Source organism: Pleurodeles waltl, chromosome 5 (assembly GCF_031143425.1).
Source record: "Pleurodeles waltl isolate 20211129_DDA chromosome 5, aPleWal1.hap1.20221129, whole genome shotgun sequence".
NCBI classification, from domain to species: Eukaryota; Metazoa; Chordata; class Amphibia; order Caudata; family Salamandridae; genus Pleurodeles; species Pleurodeles waltl.
The window spans coordinates 779751963-779772087 of NC_090444.1; the positions used below are offsets into that span (position 1 = coordinate 779751963).

Genomic DNA, 20125 nt, shown 5'->3' on the forward strand with positions numbered 1-20125 from the left:
GTACAAACAGTTTATATTTACTGAAGGATGTTTTATGATGAGTATTGAGGCTGTTAGGCTCTATAATATAAATGTACTGTTTTATATTTTTTATTCATATTTATATTTCAGCATTGTTATATGCTTTTATGGCCCTGGTGGGCGAAATAAAAAATTTCGTGACTTACTGAAAAAATCTGACTTTACCAGTAAAGAGAGTTTAAATTAAGGTTCTTCTTACACAAAATTAGAATTGCCACCTTCTTTTAATTCAACATTGTCACTTACTAAATGCAAAAAAGTAACCTAATGTTATTCAATTGGAGAGGTAGGCCCTGCAATAGTGAAAAATGAAGTTCACAGTTTTTCACTGCCAGATCATGTAAAACTTAAAAGCATATGTCAAACTGTTTAATACACTGCACCATGGCCTGACCTCTGGGCTGTGCAGGGCATGCCCTAGGGTGACTCATATGTATTAAAAAGGAAGGCTTACTCCTCTAAAAATGTTTATTTTGCCAGGTGAACATGGCAGTTAAAACGGCACACACTGGTAGGCTTGAGGCATGCCAAAAAGGCACAATGAGTGCTGCAGGCCTACAAGATGCATTTAATTTACCGGGCATGGGTACATGTAGTATCACTTTACTAGGGGCTTATAAGTAAATTAAATGTTCCAATGTGGTGGAAGCCAATGTTACCATGTTTTAGGGTGAGAGCACAAGCACTTCAGCACTGGCTAGGAGTGGTAAAGTGTGCAGAAACCGAAGGCCAGATAAAATGCAGTTGACAGAAACAGGAGGATGGAAGGCAAAAAGTTAGGGGAACACCACACCAACGATGTCAAGTACAATACTTATCTAAAAGAATTATATTCCTACCTTCAATATTAAGTCCTACTTTATTTTTGACATCACTGTATTCTGAACACAATATTTCTGACGCATGATATTTTTGTTTCAATATTTTAGTCAAAAATCATGGGACTAAAACAATGATTGTAAAATGTGTAACAAGTAAAGTTTTTTTTTTTTAACACATCCTTAATACATCACACTTTTGCACAATAAATGCAATGCATATCTTTGAGTCTTCATTGTAAGGTCACTATAAAGAAGCTAATCAAATTGAATATTAAGTAGGATGCGCTCATTCACTAGTGGATAGTTTGAATTCTTTCAACTAACCTTAAGAGGTATGTTGGCTTATCTGTTAAAAAATGTATTCTACAAAGGTGTTTACTAAACTGATATTTGGACTTGGGCTCATTATGAGTTTGGTGGTCAGGCTATAGGGATGAGGTGGCGTCAACCCGGCTGCCTTACCCCTGTCATATAATGATGTTCCCACTGGGCTGACAGGCAGGAACATCGTATTACGATGTTCCCGCTGGTCAGCCCGTGGGAACAGTGACAGGCTATTGATCTTGGTTCCCCTAAGGGAGGCAAGGCCAATATTATAGCACACCAGCACCCTCGGAAAGTGCACTGTCTGCAAAGCAGACAGTGCTCATACCAAGGGTGCTGGGCAGTGGGGCCCCTGGGTTACCCATGCCATCGGCAGTGCAGGGGTCCTCCTGTGGCCACAATCACTGTGTTTCTGCCAGCCTTTTCATGGCAGGGTCCCTGCCATGAAGAGGCTGGCGGAAATTGGACTCGTGATCAGCGTGGCGGCACTAAACTCAGCACTGCCGTGGCTGACCACAACTCTGAACATAGTCAGCCCGTCGGTAAACATGTTGCTGGTGGGTACGGCGGTCCTGTGGCGGTCCGACTCCCAGGATCTTACTGTGACGGTCAGCCACCTGGAGTGCGGTGATCTGACCGCCACCGCAAGTCTGATGGTCCTTGGACCTCCAGACTCGTAATGAGGACCTTAATCTAGTCACAATAAAGCTTTTTGCCAAAATCACCTTTAATTGAGCCTCTTTAGGGAGAAAGGATTACGATCTTCTGATAAAGTCATTTATGGAGGCGATTAGACTGCAGCTGGATTTTGTTGAACTTAGAGGCATATTTAAGAATATTAAATAATATTGGACGCACTTTTCTTGCGTCCATTACCGACCCCCTACCGCTACCAGTGGCGGAGGGTAGGGGGCAATGGCATTATTTGTTTATGACGCTATTGATGTTCTCTGCCCAAATTTTGGCGTAACTCCTGAAGAGTACATAGGGGCCCATTGTAAACAATGGTGTGCTTTGAGCAGGCATCAAAAGTGATAAAAAATATGATGCAAGAAAACTCTTAGATGTCCTTGTGCCATTTTTCAGCCCCACCTAAAGGAATTCCCCCTTTGCATGCATAATGCAGGCATTGCACCACTTTGTAAATATGGCGCAGGGATTTTGGCCTTGTTGGGCCACTTTAGTGTCAGAAACAATGACGCTAATGTGGCGGAAGGAGGCGCTAGGGAAATATGTCCCTTAGTGTTTTAAATGTATTTCTTTTGTTAAAAAATAACATATGTCCAAGTTATGTTTTTAAGAGCTACTTGTTAAAGAGTATAGAAAGATGCCTAAATTTAAATCTAGAATTGTTAATTTCTCAGAAAAAAAGGCCCATATTTATACTTTTTTAGCGTCGCATTTGCATAATTATTTGACGCAAAACAGGGCAAACTTACAAAATACAATTGTAATAGTATAAATATGGACCTAAACCTTTAAAAACTACCTACATTGCAAAAGTGTCGAAATATGCTTTAAACTAAACAGAAATTAGGCAGTCTATTCTGTTTAAATGTAGTGATGTCTCAAATGGATGATGTTTTTGTCAGTGTTCCCTTTGAGAGAATGCATAGAGTATACTGATGACAAGATTCAAGCTTTTACATATTATTCAGTTACAGCAGTTTCAGGTGGATGGGCAACGCTGCCATGTCAGAAACAATGTTTTACCTATATAACAAATAGTGTCAAAGGACCATGTGTGTATATTGCCATATTTGTTCTGACTTCCTATTAATTATAAACAATTATTTTCACCTATCTTACTATGCCATTGAAGCTGTAAAACAAAAAAAATAAGTGTATTTAATGATGGCGGCAGCAAACTATGTATGGTGGAAGTAGAGCAATAGTTTGAAATAAAAAATAGCTGGAAGTACACCATGAATTGAAGATTGTAGATTAGGCTTTAGATATCTGATCAGAGGTCGTTGAAAAACTGATTTCTTAATATTTTTAATATTGTTAATATTTTTAAGATTGTAAAATCTTTGAAATTTAACTACATATTGTACTACTAGAACATCTGTAAAAGGGTTACAATTTAAACAGTAAGTGTTATTATTATTATTATTGCTGTTGTTATTCATAGCAGTCGTAGATTATAAGCAATATTGTGTTGTGTAGTAAGTTTTCTTATGCTGGTTACAATTCTTCATTCAGACTTCATTATAAGAAATATACCCTTGTCCTAGCTGCCTTTTTATCTGAATATTTCAATATGCACATAACTCAAGGATATTATTACAGTTTTCAAGGCTTTACATCGATTATGCATTTGTTGACGTATAACTCTTCAGAATTTGATTCTTTCAACTTCTACCTTATATTGCATCATAGAGTAAGAACAGACTTTTGCTAGATATGCTGTTAAAAGATTAATACTAGGATAACCCACTTTTTGAATGTCTACTTTAACTAATTTTACAGACATCCATCAAACCAATCAATCAATCAGCATTCTTATAGAGCGCGGCTAATCACCTGTTCAGGTCTAAAGGCGCTACTGCAGCTGTGTTGGAGCAGTGGGTGGCCGGTTCAGTCGAAGAGCCATGTCTTGATGTCCTTCCTGAACTAAGACAGAGAGAGAGATTGCCTGAGATGAAGAGGAAGAGAGTTCCAGGTCTTAGAGGTGAGGTAGGAAAAGGATCTTCCTCCAGTTGTGGGATGGTGTCCAGGGCCAAGGTGAGCAGAACAGAGTTGTCTGGTGGGCATGTGAAAGGTAAGGTGGTGGTTGAGGTAAGCAGGTCCGGTGTTGTGGAGGGCCTTGTAGGCATGCATGAGGAGCTTGAGAGTGATTTTTTTGTTGATCAGAAGCCAGTTAAGGTCTCTCAGGTGCCCGGAGATGTGGCTCTGGCGAGCGATGTGCATGCTAAGTCTAGCGGTGGTTCCTGGATTCTTAGCAGCTTCTTTTGGAGCTTCTGGGAGGTGCGGGCGTAGAGTGCATTGCCGTAGTTGAGCTTGCTGCTGACAAGCACCTGGGTGACTGTTCTTCTAGATTCGATGGCAATCCACTTGAAGATCTTTCGGAGCAGGCGGAGCGTGTGGAAGCAGGAGGACAAGATGGCGTTAACTTGGTGGTTCATAGAGAGCCAGAAGTCGAGGATGATGCTGAGGTGACATGTGTGGTTGGTTGGTGTGAATGGGGGCTCCGAGCACTGAGGGCCACCTGGAATCGTCCCAGGCAGAGAGAGTGGTGCCCAAAATGAGGATTTTTGTCTTGTTGGAGTCGAGCTTGAGGCAGCTGTCTTTCATCCAGGCAGTGACTGCCTTCATCCCATTGTGGAAATTGTTCTTTGCAGCTGTAGGATTGTCGGTGTGTGAGAGGATCAGCTGAGTGTCGTCAGCGTAGGAGACTATGTTAAGCGTTTGGTTTCTGACGATGTCTGCCAGCGGAACCACGTAGATGTTGAAGAGAGTGGGGCTCAGAGAGGAGCCCTAGGGGATGTCGCAGCTAATCTCTGTAGGCTCAGATGTGAACGGTGGGAGCCTGACTCTCTGGGTTTGGCCGGTGAGGAGGGAGAGGATCCATTCCAGGACTTTGCCATGGATGCTAGCGCCATAGTGTCTTACATAATGGTATGGTGGGAGATGGTGTTGAAGGCGGCCCGAGAGGTCCAGGAGGATAAGTACTGCAGTTTTGCCTCGGTCGAGGAGATTGCAGATGTTGTCTGTTGCGGCGAGGAGAGCAGTCTCAGTGCTGTACTTGCTTCTAAAGCTGGATTGGGAGGGGTCCAGTATATGGTTGGTCTCAATGAATTCGGTGAGTTGGGCATTGATGGCTTTCTCAATTACTTTGGCTAGGAAGGGGAGCAGAAAGATGGGTCTGCAGAAGGTTTCTTCAGCAGTGGGTTGATCTCTGTGTGTTCCCAGTCTTCAGGGAAGGTGTCTATCTCAATGGAGCAGTTGATGGTGCAACAGAGCTCAGGGGTGATGGTGTCGCTGGCTCACATGAAGATGTGGTGGGGGCAGGGATCCAAGGGGGATCCGGAGTTGACAGTCTGTATGATCCGTAGGGTGTCGTAGGTGGTCTCTGTGGTTCAGTTGGTCAGGGTTGGCTGGGATTTGGAATCTTTGGGTGCAGTGGTTGTGGGAGGGGCTGGTGGGTCCTGTGTTGATTGATTCCGCATTCCGTCCATCCAGTTACGCTATCCCACAGCGTTTGTGTTTTGCTTTGCTTTTGCCGCCCTAAGTGCGCCGGGTATGCCCAGACGTGGGTCCCGGGCTCACTGTGCCACTGGATTCAAGCTAGCCTGGCTGAAGAGGGGTGAAACCCCGAAACCGGTCCCAGGATGCTTGTTTCCGGTCCAGGGAGAACCTGGCCTGGCAGTTCGGGCTGGACTGTTCCCATGAGGAACAGGGTCAAGACTGATTTGCATATGGCTGGGTTCAAACTGGGGTGGCATGGTGAGCAAAATAATGGATGGATTAAACCCAGATCTGTGACTGGGGGTGAATGTTTGATTGATTCCGCATTCCGTCCATCCAGTTACGCTATCCCACAGCGTTTGTGTTTTGCTTTGCTTTTGACGCCCTAAGTGCGCCGGGTATGCCCAGACGTGGGTCCCGGGCTCACTGTGCCACTGGATTCAAGCTAGCCTGGCTGAAGAGGGGTGAAACCCCGAAACCGGTCCCAGGATGCTTGTTTCCGGTCCAGGGAGAACCTGGCCTGGCAGTTCGGGCTGGACTGTTCCCATGAGGAACAGGGTCAAGACTGATTTGCATATGGCTGGGTTCAAACTGGGGTGGCATGGTGAGCAAAATAATGGATGGATTAAACCCAGATCTGTGACTGGGGGTGAATGTTTGATTGATTCCGCATTCCGTCCATCCAGTTACGCTATCCCACAGCGTTTGTGTTTTGCTTTGCTTTTGCCGCCCTAAGTGCGCCGGGTATGCCCAGACGTGGGTCCCGGGCTCACTGTGCCACTGGATTCAAGCTAGCCTGGCTGAAGAGGGGTGAAACCCCGAAACCGGTCCCAGGATGCTTGTTTCCGGTCCAGGGAGAACCTGGCCTGGCAGTTCGGGCTGGACTGTTCCCATGAGGAACAGGGTCAAGACTGATTTGCATATGGCTGGGTTCAAACTGGGGTGGCATGGTGAGCAAAATAATGGATGGATTAAACCCAGATCTGTGACTGGGGGTGAATGTTTGATTGATTCCGCATTCCGTCCATCCAGTTACGCTATCCCACAGCGTTTGTGTTTTGCTTTGCTTTTGCCGCCCTAAGTGCGCCGGGTATGCCCAGACGTGGGTCCCGGGCTCACTGTGCCACTGGATTCAAGCTAGCCTGGCTGAAGAGGGGTGAAACCCCGAAACCGGTCCCAGGATGCTTGTTTCCGGTCCCGGGAGAACCTGGCCTGGCAGTTCGGGCTGGACTGTTCCCATGAGGAACAGGGTCAAGACTGATTTGCATATGGCTGGGTTCAAACTGGGGTGGCATGGTGAGCAAAATAATGGATGGATTAAACCCAGATCTGTGACTGGGGGTGAATGTTTGATTGATTCCGCATTCCGTCCATCCAGTTACGCTATCCCACAGCGTTTGTGTTTTGCTTTGCTTTTGACGCCCTAAGTGCGCCGGGTATGCCCAGACGTGGGTCCCGGGCTCACTGTGCCACTGGATTCAAGCTAGCCTGGCTGAAGAGGGGTGAAACCCCGAAACCGGTCCCAGGATGCTTGTTTCCGGTCCAGGGAGAACCTGGCCTGGCAGTTCGGGCTGGACTGTTCCCATGAGGAACAGGGTCAAGACTGATTTGCATATGGCTGGGTTCAAACTGGGGTGGCATGGTGAGCCAAATAATGGATGGATTAAACCCAGATCTGTGACTGGGGGTGAATGTTTGATTGATTCTGCATTCCGTCCATCCAGTTACGCTATCCCACAGCGTTTGTGTTTTGCTAAGCTGTTGTAGATGTCAGAGATCTTGCGGTGGAAGACGGTGGCGAGGTTGTGGCAGAGGGCTTGAGAAGGGGAGATGTCTGTGATGTCAGTGCTGGGTTTGGTGAATTCTTTGATCATGGTGAAGAGTTCTTTCATGTTGTGTGAGATTCTCCAGTAGGGATGAGGTGTAGGGGTCACTGAGGTTGTCCAAGTGGAAATTGAGGTCACCAATGAGGATGTAGTAAGTAGATGAGAGTGTATGATGTGTGATGATGTTGGCTATGGATTCACTGAAGGGGGGAGCAGGATCTGGGGGGTCTGTAGACAAGGACTCCACATAGGGTGGTGTTTGGGTTGGTCTGGTTCTGGAAGTGGAGATGCTCCATGTCAGGTGTGTGGTCATTAGTGCTGGTAGTCAGGAGGAGTGTGTTCTTCTGTACTATGGCGATGCCTTCGCCCGGTCAGTTGACGTGGTCCTTGTGGATGATCTTGTAGGTATCGAAGATGGTGGTGACGAAGCCGAGTGCAGAGTTTAGCCAGGTCTGCATGAGAAATGTGACGTCGGGCGGTCGAGTCAACCAGGTCCCATGTCTCCATGGAGTGTTTCTTAAGGGAGCATGTGTTGAGCAGGATGCAGCTGAGGTGGTTGTGTCTGGTTCTTGTAGGCTGTGTGGTTGGTGAGGCTGGTGTGCGGCAGCAGGAGAGGGCACAGTTGCGCAGCAAAAGGTCCTTGGGTGCCACTCAGTAATGCAGGGTAGCAGGCGTGTTTTGTCTGGCATTGAGGGTGTGGAGGAAACTGGTGTCATAGCGGTGGGTGGCAGGGGGACCTGGGTCCCTTGTGCTGGGCATGGCCCAGGCACGGATGGGGGCAGACAGACTTTCCTTTGACCCACCTTCGGTGCACCAGCCGCGTGACCACTGCACGCTGCTGTGATTAAGTAGTGGTAGGGCGGTGCTGGTCAGCTGGGAAGCTGGAAGCAGCTCTGGGATGGTGCGGGTCACACAGGTGAGGGCAGGAAGGGCAATGGGAAGTGAGTGGACACAGAGAACAGCGCAAAGGGCAACAGAAAAGAAATACAGATACAAGAGAAATAGCACAGAAAGAGAAATACAGTAAAAGAAAAATACAGGAAAAATAACAGAAAGAAAGGAAAACAGAGACAGAGAAATACAATACTCACCACTGGACCATCAGGAATGAGGCGCAGGCAGGAGCCTACGGGTGGAGGAGGGCCTCAAACTCTAAAACAGGGGTGCAGGGGTCACACAGCTAGCAGGTGGAGCTGCGCTGCAGGGGAACAACGCACGCTCACATGTATGTGGCAAGTGGCAAGTGGCTTCATCAAATAGGAGTAAACATCTGCCTTCTAAAACATGTTGTTAAACCTCTTTTTGCGAAAATAGATCTGTAGGGTGCAGAACCCCCAACATTCTCAAGAAGGTATAGAAACAGAATATTATAGGCTACATATCATTTAACAAAAATGTAATTTGCAAATGTATGGCCTCATTGGAGGAAACAATGGGAAATCTACATGTAATGGGATGACATTTTGCGAACAATATTTAGGACACAATATTAACGATCTTTTGGTCAACATACAGTACTCAAGAGACAAGTGTACACAAGAGTGATAAACAATCATATTGGAACGGCTATTGTCTTCCAAAGAAATCTAAAATAACACATATTGGTGTTGCAGAGCCACCTACAGTTGAGATGTATAAACTTTAGAGTGTCTTTTCATTGCTAAAGTACAAACCTTTAGAAGGTGAATGTGCCCAGAAACAACTATGCTCCTTTTTTGGAATAATGATATCCATATTTCTAAGTACAGGAAAATACATTGTTTGACATTTTAAAAGGTAATTGATCTTTGTATAATTCACAAATACTCTACTGTCATCACAAACATTTGGAGCAATGTCCCTTTTGGAGTCATTTTCAGAAGTTGATTGCTTACACACCCCATGGACCATCATTTGAAATGACGGTATTAAAGCAGCATTTTGTTGTTGTGAGAGATTCTCATTGCTACTGAAGTATCCAAGCATTTGTATTTGAAATTGTACAACTGTGCCAAGCAAACACTGTGTTGAGCCATAGCTGCGTAGCAAGGTCAAACTCAGGAAAAGTGTGAATACCTCAGAACTGATTGGGAAGCACTGGTGAATCTTCCAGGCGTTGGTCAGACTACCACAGATAAGCTTGGAATGACTTGATGCAGACTAATGTTTTGAACATTAGTGCCAGGTTCTAGGAGATCATTAATCATCCCTTCTTCTCGGGGGCCTCAAATAGTGCTATTCATTGCATTGTTCCAGCAGACATGTGGGTAATACATTTTCAGAGTATCTATGACAACTCAGTAAAAAAGGACACTTCCATAACTCCAGCTTGTGCTGGTGGCAAATACGACCTGGTTTTTACAGAATATGCAGTTTTTGAGGATATTTTATCTATGTCAAATAAAGAAGCTGGGCCCGACAGCGTCCCTGTTTTTAATGCGACATGTAAGATTGCATTAACTTCATCATTGTCTAGGTCCATCATAATCCCAGTTTTTAAGAAAGTGGCTCAATCAGACCCACAATGTTACAGGCCAATATCTCTTTTTGACTCACTAGTCAAGGTCTTAGGTAGAGTCATGCTTACCAAGATGTCAGAATGATTAGAGCAGCACACTGTTATTTCAAACTTACAATATGGATTCAGGGCAGGGAAAGGCACCATAGACCAGTGCCTTAACTTGCAATTGATAATGGCCCAATATACCATAGCCAAGAAATGTTCACTGCATGTGGCCTTTATGGACCTTAATGTAGTATTTCACCAGGTTGGTAGATCCAAATTGGAGCTGCTGCTGATAAAAATTGGTCTGGATCACAACATTGTTAATTTTTTGCATAAACTTCCCAGGGATCTCTCTGTCGCCATGAGATATAATCATGTTGAGTCTCTCTCCTCAAATATAAAGGTTTACAGGGGCATTAGACAGGAGTGTCTACTGGCCCCACTTTTATTTACATTATACATCAACAACCTGAGTTGATTACTCAACTCTTTTATCAATTTCATGACCTCAATGGACTTGAACTCTAATTTTGCTAAGTCACACATAATGACAGTGAGCCAGAAAGCAGAAAACCTATGACCAGGAGGGCTATGAAATAAATAGGGTTACCACCTTTTCGTATCTGGGTGTTCTGTTTGATGACAAGGGTACTTGAGCACGACAAAGAAGATCAAATAGGAATGCCTTGTCAAAAGCGGTTACAGCAGTCCTGGAATTTGCTAAAAGTCTGGTGGCCAAACCAGTTGAGACTGTGCTGAACGTTTAAATGGCAAAATGAATCTTTATTGCTTTTTATAGGTCTGACATATGGGGATAGAAGGACTTAGGTGACTTTCAAACTAGGGAGAATACATTTTTGAGAAATCTTCTTTCCCTCAAACATTACCCTCTTTTATTGTCCATGTGGAATTGGGAGTGGGGAATATCTCAGGCTTGGTGGCCCTCCCTTGTTGAGTTGTATCAAGATGTGAATCAATCCTGAAGTGGAGTTAAATCGGATTGTCACTAAAGGCTGTTTAACTTTGGAGAGGGCCAATGATATTCCCTGGCTCTGCTATATGAAGACTTTAGTGGATAAAGTTAGGCGTCCTGACCTATTTGTGGATTCCAGTGAGATTGTTTAGAGAGATATGCCTTGGGTGAAAAAACAATATCTGTCCATAGTCTGTGTGGAGAAAGAAGCAAGGGAGCTTCTTAAACCCATGGTACAGGCCTAGTGTCTTTTAACAACTTGCCCCATTTAATTGTTTCACAATCCATTGCCCTCATTTTGTTTTCTTAAAAGATTCAGATTGAACTTACTGCACTGCTTCCTTGCAGAATCCCAAGGTTGGCACAAGGTTGATGATCTGGACCCTTGCCCTTGTGACAATTTTTCTACCCAGGATACAAGATTAAATATTGGACTTTTATGTATTACAATATTAATATTTATTACAAGTCAAATTTGTAATTCATATTTTAGAAAAGGTACTTTTAAAAAGTTACCTTTTCCCTGACTAAAATTCTATTTACATGAGTTTCGACTCTCACCTGGCAGCCGAATATTCTCCTTGATGAGAGATATTCTTGCTCCCAGAGCTAAGACAAAGGCATTGGGTTGCTTTGAGGTGTTCTGTTCCTCTGACAAAGGTGCCTTGCAGCTGGGTCAAGGATTCAGGTTGCTTCAGCTTAGAGATTTTCTGCAGCAGCAAATCTGATTCAGCAAGCCATCAAAGTAAGAGAGCTGGCCTTCTGAAGTCCATGCCCCACTGGCTCCACAAAATGACTAATTTCGAAAGTAGAAACCTTCACCGGGCGAAGATGTCAAAAGTAGCCAGCTATCAAGAGACCTTCCCTGGATGCTAACTTTGAATTTCTCCCACTCTAAAGGCACCACCAAAAGTCAACGTCTTTACCAGGACTTTGTCAGGTGGCCATCTGGCCTCTTGGAGCCCTTCTCGGTCAGAGTTTGCTGCTTTGTCCCACAGATGTATTGGAATTCCAGTTTGGCGGACAGGTTACCCAGTCTCAACGGTGATGGATGACCCGTCCACCAAAATATAAATCCCATTATATCCTATGGGATTTAGATTTCAAAGGACAGGCTATCTGTCACTGTTGTGACTAAGTAACCCAGCCGCCAAAATCTAAATCAGGCCTTAAATCTGAAGGTAAAATTTTGAAATGGGTTGAACCAAGCTCTGTCACAATCAGCCTTAAAGTCCACCTAGACACCTGTCAAGTGCAACCAGATGACCGTGGTTGGTGCATAACAATTTTTAGTGCTATTTTTAATTTAAACATGAAAAATTCATATCTTTGGTTCCCCTCATTGGATTTTGTTATTTTGTTGCAGTTGTGTTTATTAAATTAGTCTCCATTGTTATAACGTGGAGAGGGATGTTTATTGTATTTGCAACTTTTTAACTCTTTATGTACTTCTAGATTCTTCATACATTTTCTGAAGTTAAGCCTGTCTGCTCTGTGCCATAGTGCCCATGGGTGAGCTCAGGTGTATATTATTAAAACCTTTACTGGACGTGACAGGACTACCATCCACCACAACTAATAATCCACGTTTTCACATTCTATCTCTGTGACATGATAAATCTTAGAAAACTTGAAATAATGGAAACATCCTAGCATGGAAAAATGTACATTTTATGTATATGTTCACCACCCGTAGGTGACTACTCCTTACACAAAAATATTTGTGCACTCTCTGTGATTTGGGATCAAATTATGCATGCAGTTTAACTCTTTTTTTAGATAGCTAAACAGTAGCGGTTTTAACCCCTCTGGTGCCCTGGATATAACGGTTATGTCCTGGGCAGCACCGCTCGGGTGCCCAGGATGTAACCGTTACGTCCAGCTAGGGGCCCAGAGGGAAAGTGCTAGTGCTCCCTCTAGTGGTCTGGCACCCACTTCCCTTGGGTAGGGATGGAAGGGGAATCGCTTCACCTTCCACCGCTGCCCCCTGACCCCCCTGTGGCTTCTGATGACATCAGCGCACGATCGGGCGCTGACTTCATCAGAGGCTCCCCCACTTCCAGCACGGATCACATGAAGGTGGCGAGAGAGGCATGAAAGGAGAGGAAAGGCCTTTTCATCTCCTTTCATGTCTCTCTCAGCATTTCTGCTGCCCGATCGCGATGCGATCGGGCAGCAGAAATGCCACTAGACACGAGGGATTTTGTTTTGTGTTGTTTGTATGTGATAAGGGGAGCGGCCCCTTGGGCAAGGGCCGCTTTCCAGGGGGGCAATTTATCTTTAGGCCATTTCTGCCTCCCTGGGGGCAGATCGGCCTATTATAATTAGGCCGATCTGCCCCCATGGGGCTAGACACCAGGGATCATTTTTTTGTTTTTTTTTGTTTTATGTATGTGGAGAGCGACCCCTTAGGCAAGGGTCACTCTCTTGTGGACAAATCTACTTTTAAGCCATTTCTTCCCCCCTTGGGGGCACATCAGCCTATTTTTATTAGGCCAATCTGCCCTCAAGGGGGGCAGAAACCACTAGACCCCACGGAATTTGTTTTGTTTTTGTGTATGTCATAAGGGGAGCGGCCCATTGGGCAAGGGCTGCTCCCCAGAAGGGCAATTTATTTTTAGGCCATTTCTGCCCAACCTGGGGGCGGAACAGCCTATAATAATTAGGCCGATCTACCCGGGGGGGGGGGGCAGAAACCACTAGCCACCAGGGATAAAAAAAAAATTGTTTTTTTGTTTTATGTATGTGGGGAGTGTCCCCTTAGTCAAGGGTCGCTTCCTTGGGGGAAAATTTACTTTTAGGCCATTTCTGCCCCCCTTGGGGGCAGATCAGTATATTTTTGTTAGGCTGATCTGTCCCAGGGTGGCAGAAACCACTTAGACACCAGTGATTGGTGTGTGTGTATGTGTGTGTTTTGTTTTTGGGGGGCAGCCCCTTGGGCAAGGGTCACTCCTGGGGGGAGATCGGCCTATTTATGGAAGGCACATCTGCCCCCAACAGAGGCAGAAAGCCCACCAGAGACCAGGAAAGATTTTTTTTCCAAAATACGAGGGTGGGGGTATGGCCATACCCCCACCCCAAATAAATGGGCCAAAGTTGTTCTGCCCACCGGTGGGCAGATGTGGCAATTACCCCAAATCCACTCCCTGGGGGACAGAAAGCATACTAGATGCCAGGGAATTAAAAATATATATATAAAATAGTGTGGTGGTGGCTACCAACCAGTAGGAGCCTGGTTATGCCCCCACCGCAACTGAAGGGGGTAACAGTCTTTCAGCTCTCCCCCCACACACTAAAGCAAGAGGACATTTTATGATTTTGGGTTTTGGTTTTACATTTGGGCCATGAGAGCTTGGATAACTCTCATATCGTCCAACTTGAAAGGGTGAGGACTGCACTTTTTGGACTTTGGGACACTGCCCTGTAGAAAAATCCACAAGACCTAGACAGATCTGAAAACTAAACATCTGGGTGATTCCAGTGTGGTGTGCTTCACATGCACCCCGCACCACTTTCCTACCCACAATGCGCTGCAAACCTCCAACTTTGCTGGAAATCACACATTTTCCCCACATTTTTGTGATGGAACCTTCCGGAATCTGCAGGAATCCACAAAATTCCTACCACCCAGTATTGTCTCATCTATATTGATAAAAATTCTGCTGCACTTGTCAACCTAAAAATGTTTTTTTGTTTTCAAACTGTCCTTTTGGACCCGCTTAAGTTCACCCTCAATTTTGACATGTTTTTAGCTCTTTCCTGTCACAGGCACTTGGCCCACCTACACAAGTGAGGTATTATTTTTACCGGAGACCTGAGGGGAACGTTGGATGGTAGGAAATTTGTCCCGGTGTGGTGATCCCACACAGAAATGTGAGAAAAATATGATTTTTTTAGCTAAATGTGAGGTGTGCTGAGGATTTTGGGTAAGAAAACATTGGGGGATCCACACAAGTCACACTTCCCTGGACTCCCTCAGGTGTCTACTTTTCAGAAATGTCTGGGTTTGGTAGGTTTCCCTAGATGGCTGCTGAGTCAAGGACCAAAAACGCAGGTCTCCCCCCTGCAAAAACAGGTAGTTTTGTATTTGATAATTTTGATGTGTCCAGATAGTGTTTTGGAGCATTTCCTATTGCGGGCACAAGACCTACCCACACTAGTGAGGTATCATTTTTATCAGAAGACTTGGGGAAACGTTGGGTGAAAGGAAATTTGTGGCTCCTCTCAGATTCCAGAACTTTGTATCACCGAAATGTGAGGAAAAAGTGTTTTTTTAGCCAACTTTTGAGGTTTGGTAAGGATTCTGGGTAACAGAACCTGGACAGACCCCTACAGGTCACCTCATCTTGGATACCCTAAGTGTCTAGTTTTAATAAATGTGCAGGTTTGGTAGGTTTCCTTAGGTGCCGACTGAGCTAGAGGCCAAAATCCACAGCTAGGCACCTTCCAAAAAACTGCTCTGTTTCCTTGGGGAAAATGTGGTGTCCATGTTGTGTTTTGGGGCATTTCCTGTCACAGGCTGTAGGTACCCACACAAGTGAGGTACCATTTTCATCGGAAGATTTGGGGGAACACTGGGTGGAAGGAAATTTGTGGCTCCTCTCAGATTCTATAACTTTCTGTCACCGAAATGTGAGGAAAAGTGTTTTTTGGCCACATTTTGAGGTTTGCAAAGGATTCTGGGTAACAGAACCTGGTGAGAGCCCCACAAGTCACCCCATACTGAATTCCCATAGGTGTCTAGTTTTAAAAATGCACAGGTTGGTAGGTTTCCCTAGGTGCCGGCGGAGCTAGAGGCTAAAATCTACAGCTAGGCACTTTGCAAAAAACACATCAGATTTCAATGTAAAAATGTGATGTGTCCATGTTGTGTTTCCTGTTGCGAGCATTAGGCCTACCCAAGCAAGTGAGGTACCATTTTTTATGGAGAGACTTTGGGGAACACTGAATAGCAGAGTAAGTGTTATTACCCCTTGTCTTCCTCTACATGTTTTTCTTCCAAATGTAAGACATTGAGTAAAAAAGAAGTCTATTGGAGAAATGCCCTGTAATTCACATGCTAGTATGGGCACCCCGGAATTCAGAAATGTGCAAATAACCACTGCTTCTCAACACCTTATCTTGTGCCCATTTTGGAAATATAAAGGTTTTCTTGATACCTATTTTTCACTCTTTATTTCAGCAAATGAATTGCTGTATACCCAGTATAGAATGAAAACCCTTTGCAAGGTGCAGCTCATTTATTGGCTCCGGGTACATAGGGTTCCTGATAAACCTACAAGCCCTATATATCCTCGCAACCATAAGAGTCCAGCAGACGTAATGGTATATTGCTTCCAAAAATCTGTCATTGCAGGAAAAAGTTACAGAGTAAAACGTGGAGAAAAATGGCTATTTTTTTCACCTCAATTTCAATATTTCTTTATTTCAGTTGGTATTTTCTGTAGGAAAACCTTATAGAATCTACACAAAGTACTCCTTGCTGAATTCAGAATTCTGTCTACTTTTCAGAAATGTTTAGCTTTCTGGGATCCAGCATTAGTTTTACACCCATTTCTGCCACTAACTGGAAGGAGGCTGAAAGCACAAAAAATAGTAAAAATGGGGTATGTCCCAGTAAAATGCCAAAATTGTGTAGAAAAATGTTTTTTTCTGATTGAAGTCTGCCTGTTCCTGAAAGCTGCGAAGCTGGTGATTTTAGCACCGCAAACCTTTTGTTGATGCCATTTTCAGGGTAAAAAACACAAGCCTTCGTCTGCAGCCCTTTTTCCCATTTTTCTGAAAAAATGAAATTTTCACTGTATTTTGGCTAATTTCTTGGTCTCCTTCAGGGTAATCCATAAAGTCTGGGTACCTCTAGAATCCCCAGGATGTTGGAAAAAAAGGACGCAAATTTGGCGTGGGTAGCTTATGTGGGAAAAAGTTCTGAGGGCCTAAGTGCGAACTGCCCCAAATAGCCAAAAAAAGGCCTGGCACCTGAGGGGAAAAGGCCTGGCAGCGAAGGAGTTAATATTCTGAAAGCAATCCTCTTTCTCAGCATACTATCAGAAGATGAAAGCAGATAGTCCACTGTGACACTAATTAGTTCAGTGAGTTTTTCTGCTTTGTGGAAAAACAACAATTATTTACCATTGAACCTCTATCAGAAGTATACAAAGTTACTTCATATGAAATACCAAACTTTTTCAATTTTTGTCCTTAATGTCAGAATAATGAATTGAAAATGTTTCATGAATCATCACCAATATAAATAAGATTTCAGCCCTCATTTTGAGTCGAGTGACCGCCACACTTGCGGATGGCGGTCGGATCACTGCCAATGCAGTGGTCCAAGTGCCATATTTCAACCCTGGCAGTCGGGACCGTCCTAATCTGCCAGGGTAGTGCGGCAAGCAGAGTTTCCCTGGGGATAACGACCTCGTTCTCCACCAGCCATTTCAAGGTGGTAGCCCTGCCATGAAAAGGCTGGTGGAGAATGGGTGCGGGGCCAAAGGGGCAGCCCCTGCATTGTCCATGCACTTGGCTTGGGCAGTGCAAGGGCTCCCCTGGCCAGTACCCTTTCAATGTTGACTGTCTACTTTGCAGTCATTGAACATTGCGAGGGTGCTGATGCACCCTGCAGCCTACAGCATTGCCTCTGGCTCGATTACGAGCTGGAGACAATGCTGTAGGCTGTTTTCCGCTATGCCAGCGGGCAGAAACTCAAGTTTCAGCTCGCTGACCTAGCAAGAACTCTTAAAGGACATGGCAGGGAGGTAGCTAGTATGGCGGCAACCTCCCCTTTGGAAATTCGGTGGACAGTTTACTCATAATCAGGACCTTAAAATGTTCCTAAAATAACAATAGTAAATGGTCTTACTTCAGTTCAAATTAGATATATTTATAGGCCATCGTATAAACCCAGATAATCTAGGGGTATACCATTTAGGTTCAGAGTTGCCAGATACTGTGAAATTTAGTTCTGGATAAATTAACAGAATGGAAATGCGTCATTTCTAGATATTTTGAAAATCCGCAATGGAGATGGCACCCCAGACCCATGTTGGGCACCCCTTATATAGTTGATTCTCAGTGTCTATATGCTCACTCCTGATTCTCCAGATTAATTGTAACATATTCAGCCAAATTCAATAAATAGATCAAAAACATGGCAGATGCTTAGGGGCATATTTACAAGCCCCTTGCGCCCACTTGCACCGCCCTAGCATAATTTTTTTTACTCTATGGCAGAATTAAGGAGGTTTTTCTCCCACACTGTATTTACAAAGTGGCACAATGCATTGCACCACTTTGTAAACCCTTGTGCCACATTATGCCTGCGTCAGGCATACTGTATGCAAGAGGGGTGGGTGTTCTGACGAAGGGAGGCCCAATAAAATGGTGCAGTGAAATTTACAACATTTCACTGCGACATTTTTTCTGTCAATTTTAATGCCTGCTCAGAGCAGGCATTACAATGATGCACCCAGACCGCCTCCATAAGTTTTGCTGTACTCGCAACAACATTTTTGACAATAGTCAGCAAAGCACCACAATATCGTAAAAAACGTTGACGCTATTGTGCTAACGACCACAGTGGTGTGCCTTATTATAAATACGGCACGACCATGGCGTCGTTAGGTGGTGGTAGGAGGCCCCAAAAAAGTGGCACATCGGGACAATAGCACCACTTACTTGTAAATCTGCCCCTTAATTGAGTTAATTAACTAAACTGAAGACTGTCAAATCCCACAAATTATTTAGGGTTGTCTGTATTTAAATTTGGAAATAATGCTATGCTTAACTTGTGGCGATAGTAGGTAGTTAACTATTACTCTCATTTTGGGAACTGGAGCATATTTTTCATCAACAGCCTTTGTCCCAGAGCAAGTTAGGGAAAGGAAAAAAGGGAGAAATTAGGAGAAAAAGCTGGAGAAAAAGAAGGATAGGAAAGAAGGACAATGAGAGAAAGCATCGATGAGAGATACAAAAGCGTGTGGTGTAGGGGTGAAAAAAGCGCATGATGTGGATATAAAACTAGAAAGCCTTGATATACGTCATTTAGTAGCTTGCAGAGAAGTCAGGCTCCAGAGAAAAATGCTGAGCCCCTGCTCTCATTTTTTTCACAAACGCACTTGAAATATCCAGCTTGTACAAATTGACCAGGTACATGCAGAGGTCTATACAGTTCATGTTATACTTCAAGCAGGCTAAAAGTGCGTTTTAACACAGCATAGCATTGCCATTACCCCTTGTTGACACTGTTTTTGAATTCTGAACTGTTATTTCATGTAGTGACTGAAGTGAAAAGTGACAAAACTGAATGCGTATTACCGTGAACTACACTTTCAAGATAAATGCAGTGTAAACGATTGTCTGAATTATTTGTTTCAAACAGTATTTTTCAAACCATTCATTATTGTTAAAGCAAATCAATATAAATTGAGCTAACTTACTTTGCACTTCTTTGGACTTTACCGCAACAGTCTTTGGTTCTAAAGGGAAATAATTAAACAGAATGAAGGAACCCAGTTGTGTAAAGTGTCAGCTGAATTCAGTTCTAAGAATGTAAAGTTTAAATACAGACAGGACCACTACAATTTTGCGATTCTGCAGTATTAGTGGTTTTCGTATAATTGCCGAAACACCGCACTTGCCACCAGTGCTTAATTTGAAGAAAAAAAACATAAGTGCCAGGGCCTTCGTCAGGAGGCCTCTGCAGCTCGCACCGCCCATTGCCTCCGCCAGCGCTGTATAACCACTCCTAACCATCACACTCATACGAGTGTGACAATTCTCACTATTTCAGGTTCAAAAGCTATAAGAATGGCTTGAGCGGCAGGTTTTTAGTAGTTTTTAATGTATATTGAATTAATAAACAACTGTTGTTCTGGTCATCTCTAAATTTCACACAGTACCGTCATGTGGCAGATTGTCATAAGTGCTGGAGTTGAAAATGAAGTGCAGGTGCCGAGCACAGGAAACCACTGGCTAAAATTAAGCACTGCTTTTCCACAGTCCACCACCTACTATTTAATTTTCAGAATTCTGCAAAAACAGGTTATTAGTTCAAAAAGATACAAAGTTACCAAAAGCAGCACCGCCCACAGTGTTGTCAGCTGGTCACTTTTCAATTGCTGATTGCTGCATTGGTTAATTTGGCTGGCACTAACAAGGTGTAAATTGTGCCAAGACAATATTGATGTCTGATAAACTGAAAAAGGTACATAGTAGTACCAGACAATGTGCTTTGGTATTGTGTGTCATTTACCTTTTCTTGAAACTTATTTTGGCAATCCATGCTGCATAATTTGATCTTCTATTGCTGCATAATTTGTAATGGCCCTGAATACATCACATTATTCTCAGAATATCTATATCTGAACTACTGAAATCAAAGGGCATGTCACGAATTCTGTACATAACATACAGAGTAGCTTCATAGAATGCCTATTATTAGTAGAAACGACTAGATACCAAATGATTTAAAAGTATTAAACAAGTA

At 44.0% G+C, this 20125-nt stretch overlaps 1 protein-coding gene across 43 annotated transcripts in view; it reads right to left on the reverse strand.

Annotated features, from left to right (window-relative positions):
* The window catches only part of TRDN (triadin), a 1868677-nt gene that overhangs the window by 977427 nt on the left and 871125 nt on the right, over positions 1 to 20125 (reverse strand). For 42 of the 43 annotated variants that reach the window (XM_069234794.1, XM_069234791.1, XM_069234779.1 and 39 more), the window contains one exon: positions 19077 to 19115. The exons of the other annotated variant lie outside the window; for it this stretch is intronic. In XM_069234794.1, coding sequence (XP_069090895.1) covers positions 19077 to 19115 — 39 coding nt within the window. The remainder of the gene's footprint in view (positions 1 to 19076; positions 19116 to 20125) is intronic. 43 annotated transcript variants of the gene reach the window in all.